General features: G+C 39.3%; 1 protein-coding gene across 1 annotated transcript; it reads right to left on the bottom strand.

Moving 5' to 3' along the window:
- Positions 1-2400: 2400 nt before the first annotated feature.
- On the bottom strand, positions 2401-5356 carry LOC131126011 (uncharacterized). The gene is made up of 4 exons (XM_058068130.1): positions 4667-5356; positions 4321-4476; positions 3453-3541; positions 2401-3022 (listed from the first exon to the last, which is right to left on the bottom strand). Coding segments are annotated over exons 1-4 (693 nt in total). The 5' UTR covers positions 5114-5356; the 3' UTR covers positions 2401-3021.
- Between the last annotated feature and the right edge of the window lie 822 nt (positions 5357-6178).

Here is a 6178-nt window from a genome sequence, read left to right as displayed (position 1 = left end):
TCCTGCTGCACAGCGCTCGGTGGTCTGCTCTGAAGTCGGCATTATCCGGCTACTCATCCAGTCTGCAGCTCACACTCATGAGGTTGCACAAACGCCCCACCTGCTGGCAGCGGCGGGAAGTACAGCTTATCGCCTCCTGGTGAGCAAACAAAAACCAAACAGGTTAAAATCAACCCAATACAGCACAGATTCATTCATTAAGAACCACCTGACCACCTACCTGGTTTAAGAGTTCACTTGTCTACTACAAGCGATCAGCTTCCACTGTTTAAACCCCCAGCAGGCATTTATTCTCCAATATGATGAGAAAGAGAAAGTCATACTGAATCATATCACAGATCTATTCATACGATGTTATTGTCCAAACGTGGTGCCAGTAGGGGAACAGTGACTCCTACTGGCCACAGCTTATATTACATTTCACGTTGCTTGTTAATACTGTACCTGTACAGCAAGTTTAACATATCATGGCGCCTCTATTCCTTCTATAAATCCACTTTTTTTAATTAGACTACTGAAATAAATTACATTTTCAATATATTGTAATTCATCAAGGAGAGCTTTGTTGTTCCATTTTCGCAAAAAAACATTCCAGATATATAAAGAGTTATTGGTGGGCTCGAACCACCAACCTTTCAACCAACCAACGCGTTAGACCGATTGCGCCATAAAGACTGACGTTATTGAGTTTACAATTTGCTATTTAACATATTTAATCCCACTGGTCACAAAAAACGTTTTGTTTCCAAAGCTAAAACAATTTTACTGAATGATCTATCAATGCATTTCCAGCAGATAATAAAATAATAAGGGCGTTCGATTAAATATGTGCAGTGTCGCATGTTTAGTGTAAATTGTCACATGACCAGAGCCGTTTACTTCCTGTTTGCGCCAAGTAAAGAGGAAGGCAGCAAGAAAGCTCCCAAAGAAATGTTAGTAAAGTAAAGTAAAGATAAGACATACATTTTCGGTACACGTCATGTTTAAGGTGTCTAAATCAAAATCAAATCAACTTTATTTGTAGAGCACTTTTCCTGCAAAGACATGCAACACAAAGTGCTTTACAGAATTAAAACAATTACCACAATTAAAAGGAAAAACAATTACAAAGAAACACCCGCAATCACACACAATCACACACAGTAGGGAGACATATGCCATGTCTCTGAGGATCAAGGAAACGCCACCTTTGGGGCCGTCCACACTGGGAAGAGCCGCAGGCCGTGCCATAGGGGGACCAGCACCCGGGGCCCCCCGACTCCGACAGACGGGCGGACCCCCACATTAAAGGGAGGAACCCCCAGTCGGCCGGGTCGAAGGAACCCAAGGATGGCAGCCCCTCAGTAGACCCGACACAGACCCCAGTGTGGAGGACTTAAAGGAGTTAAAATCTAAAGACTAAAAGCATAAAATAGGACTAAAAAGATAAAAACATAAGAAAAGTTTAAAAATATGAGTTCAAATCCTGATTAAAAAGGCGTGTCTTTAATCTTCTTTTAAAAATATCAACAGTCTCTGCAGTCCTGAGGCTCTCCGGCAGGCTGTTCCACAGGTGGGGGCCATAGTGGCTAAATGCTGCCTCACCGTGGGTTTTAGTTCTGGGTTTTGGTATTGTTAAAAGGCCAGTGCCGGAGGACCGCAGGGTCCGCGGGGGTTCATATGGGAAACGCAGATCAGATAAAAAAGAAGGTGCCGTTAAGACATTTAAAAACCAGTAAGAGAATCTTAAAATCCATCCTGGAGCAGACGGGGAGCCAATGTAGCGACTCTAAAACTAGTCTAGTCTAGTCTAGTCTAGTCTAGTCTAGTATTGATATATTAATTTGCAATTACTCAACTTAGTTTCATGTGGCCATCGAACTCACAAACATGTTACTGGCAAAAATAGTGACCACTCCTTTGGATTTACTTGATTTTAATGTGTACATCGGTCCCACATGATAAGAATGTGAATGACTGACAAAATTTCATTCTTCTTCTCAATGAATTATTACTTGTTAAATCAAAATATTTCAATTACGTTCGAGTATTTAAAAGAATCAAGTTGATTTAACACCAACGAATTCAGTAATATGAAAGTAATTTTTTCATGTTCAGATACCTGTTTTTCAAATGCAACTCTAACTTGATTTGTTAATGCTAATATAATTTAAATGTATTATGTAACTTGAAAGCAATTTTATTATGTCCTTACAACACAAGTTAGCTCTCTAAATGTAACTTGATTTGTTAAAGCCAGTCAAATACATTGTAGACAATTGTGTGTGCAAATACAAAAATCAAAACTGATTGTATTGACAAAATGTAGTGTATTGATCTTGATCTCAGTGCAGCTTTAACTTCAGCATAAAAACACAACTTTCAAAACACAAATATTGAAAATACAAATCACATTAAAACACAAAAACAGTTTTCACAGTAAATTCACAACAAAAATGAATTAAAAGTAAATTCTGCATAAAGTGCAATGGATTCATCTTACAAATAATCTAACTTTTTTCAGAGTACCAGGTTCACAGCAGATAACAATCTGAACCTATCACAGTACATTCAAAAATATAATGTGAGCTTGAGCATCCAGTGCATCCTCAAGAGCAAATAGAACATAATAACAGTAACAGGTTTGTAAACAAAAAGCAATAAATCCTGCATAAACTTGTCACTGAGAAACAAAACTTAAAAAAAGTGCAGTCAATCCAGTCTGAACTGTTCACTGATGGAGCCTGTTTTTCAGAGCAAGTGCTCTGTTGGAAAGTTTCCCTCGATCCAGTTCCATCCAGATCTTTTGAATTACCTCAAAAGTGTAGCGGAGGTCAGCAGGATAGCTGAGGTTCAGCGCATACATCAATCCAAATAAAACAGCAACACCTAATGCTACATTATCAAGGTTTTGTAACACCTTGATGCCTTCAAGAACAATGCCAATGTCCTCTGCTTCATCACTTGAAGCATGTTCTTTGACAACATATATACCAACTGTAGTGTCTTCAATGGCCTTGTTGATCGTGTTCTGATCCAGGCTCTGTGCAAAACAGACAAAAGGTAAGTAAAGAAGTTAGGTAAGTCAAACCTAATCACCAAGCCCCATCGAGAAAAGGATAAACAAAATAGTGACACTCGATCTAGTAAGGTCAAAGTTAGAATGGAGGCAAATTTAGAGACAACACAGGACTCTTTTTCAGCACACGCGCACAGATCAGACTGTTGGCAGGCAATCAGATATTTAATGAATTTCACAACAAGTCTTGAGAACCTTCTATTCTACCTGTAAGTTCATTTACCAGCAACAAGAAACGCTGTAATGATTTTTGGTTGTGAAACAGTAAAACAATTGACTTAAAAAACAGAATATACTATATTCTTTTAATCAATAAACAATTTCCACACAATGATCAAGAATGGGAACAAGAGAAGAGCGGAAGAAGAACACAAGCACCGATTCATATACATACCACATATTCCTGTAGGAGGTTATCTGGATCTTCGCCCATGTAGACGCTCCTTTAATGATGCACTCTCGTCCAGCATCTACATCATCACACTGAAAGGACATTTCTAGATTAGCATCTTAATTCACCACATGTGCCTTAAAGCGATACTCCACTTTGTAAGTTTAATCCACTAAATATGTAATATGTGAGACTTCGTATATCTCTCAATGGATGAAAATGCGGAAGCCTCGCAAGATCGACGCCATCTTGACATCCAGCTACAGGCTACAGTTGGCTAAAAACATGGTGTAAACGGCATCTTTCACGGTCAATTTTTAAAGTTGTGGCTCACAGACACTTGATTACACCACACAAGCAGGATGGAGACGTTTTGTGTTCTTTTTTTAACGTTTCATCTGTGGTCACCATTCACTGCCATTGTACTGGATGAGGCTACCCTCTTTCTCCTAAAACTCAAGCATTGTTTTGTGAACTGAAGATCTTCACTCATCACATCAGAATGGAGGAGAGTACATATTTAGTGGACTAATCTGGCAAAGTAGAATATCGCTTTAATCTCCTGGTATAAACTGTCCTATGGGTGCACATTTCTTTTCCTATGTATGCAAGTTTCCTATGACTGTGAGAGCCTTGCCGTGTACTCCATGTGAGAGGAGGACTGAAGGGACTTAGAAAAAGAGGAAGTAGAAAATAGAAACAGGAAAAAAACAGAAAAGAAAGAGGAGGTAGACAAATATGAAGATAAATAAGGAAACAGAGGAACAGTTTAAGATGATACAAAAGGATGCAACAGTGAAAGGACAAAAATGAAAAGTAAATGCAAAATAGCAGAAAGAATTTTTGATTGCGAGAGCCCTGCATTACTTACATTGGCAATTTGTGCAGTGATTCTTTTGAGCCGTTCACCTAGCTGTCCTCCTCTCTTCTGGAACAGCCTTGTCAAGTTGTCAGTGTGGAGGTCCACCTGAGAAAAGAACTTGGACTGAAGTGGTACAGTCGTGATTCTCTTGAATTCAGCGTTGATCTGAAAAAGCACAGAGGATTCAGAGAGAATGTCACCATCACACAAAGCAGACCAGGACAGGCAAGAGGGAGATGAAGCACATACAAACGATGTGCTATCAGGTACATTAGCAATTTGCCAGTGCATACAAGCTTTTCATTTTAATCAACAGCAAATCTAAGATGAAAACCCAGCATGAGATCAGCCTTACCTCACTGACTTCAAACAAAGCAGGCCATCTCGCCATGAAACCATCCACCATCGGTGCATCACGAACAACCTCATGTCTTCTCAATGCGAAAGTCTTTTCCATGTTGAGCTTGACAACCTCTCGGTTGTTCCTCTTCCTTACATCCAAGAGTAAAGCTTTCCGCATGGCTTCTAGACTCTCCTCAGTTTCTGCTGATGGGTATGTTGGGCAAAAATTAACTTCTGCTCTCTTTGCCTTTTTGATGCCAAAAGCTGCACTGTGCTTTCCAGCAGGTTTGTTTTTTATGGAGTTCACCGTCACTTCTGGGCATCCAAGTTTTCTCAGATGTGTGCGATAGTTAGACAGTTTATATTTTAAACTCATTTTCCATCCACCACATCCAGTGCTGGAGCCCTTCTCAGTTAAACATGCATGTCTCTTGATGAGACTCTGGGCTACCTGTTCCATCTCCTTATCAGTGACATACACTTTATACTGCACAATTTGCTGCACTAATCCAACAAGAATAGCTGACTTCAACTTGGGATCTGGAATAAGTGCAGTGCCATTTTGAATGTAAACTAAACCTGCCTGCTGAAGTTTTAACTCTGTGTCATAGGAGAACTTAGGTACATGAAACACAGCTGGCCAGGAGGACCGTGAGCTTGTAGACTCACTTGATGACAGTATGTCTGTATCCACAAGTTCACCTGGCCGTGATGAAGAGCCAGTTGTTGAGCAAGGACTTGATGCTTGGAGGTGTAGGACTGAATTAAGCACAGTAGAGTTATCATCATGTTGCATAGTGGTGGGCCTTGACATACCAATAACTCTAAGAGTGCCTCTGTCGTCCACCTCTGACATTGAGGTTAAGTTGAGAAACTCGTTTCCAAACAAGGAGTCCATGAATTGAAGTTTTAAGTTGCCCTGAAGTCCACATTGTCTCTTTACTTCAACAATAAGGTCATCAACTGTTTCAGGGAGTCCATGTTAGAGTGTCAACCTCTGAGAGCTGCCATCAGTCAATATGATCTTTAGGATCACAGGAGTATCCATCTTTCAAAGCCACTCTGCAGAAACAAAGAAAATTAAACATCAGACATCAATATAATTGAAATGTAAAATCCAACAGTAAAAACCCATTTATCTTTTACTGCATGCAGCAGGTATTTATAATGAAAATGTTTTTAAAATATAGTAGTGGATTTGGAAAAAAAGAGAAAATATGTAAAACACGGTAAATGCACATACAGGAGATTACATTTTCATAAACATTTATCAAAACCAATGCTGCAGGCAAGCTAGTTCATTTTACCTGCATATAAGTACTATAGATCAATATGAAAGCAGGATTAGCTTCAGTAGCAAGTAAGAGTTTTAAAATCAGAAGTGCTTTCGCTGATGCAGAAGTAAGATAAGATAAGATAAGATGCCTTTATTCGTCCCACAGTGGGGAAATTTCCAAGTAGAAGTAGCACTAGTAGTAATGTTGACAAAAGTTAGTTTAAAAAGCTTATGCTGAAATAAACACCT

The sequence above is a fragment of the Doryrhamphus excisus genome, chromosome 3 (genome assembly GCF_030265055.1).
Source record: "Doryrhamphus excisus isolate RoL2022-K1 chromosome 3, RoL_Dexc_1.0, whole genome shotgun sequence".
NCBI lineage: Eukaryota > Metazoa > Chordata > Actinopteri > Syngnathiformes > Syngnathidae > Doryrhamphus > Doryrhamphus excisus.
Note: the sequence above shows the minus strand (reverse complement) of the source record. Positions and strands in the feature narration are given on the sequence as shown.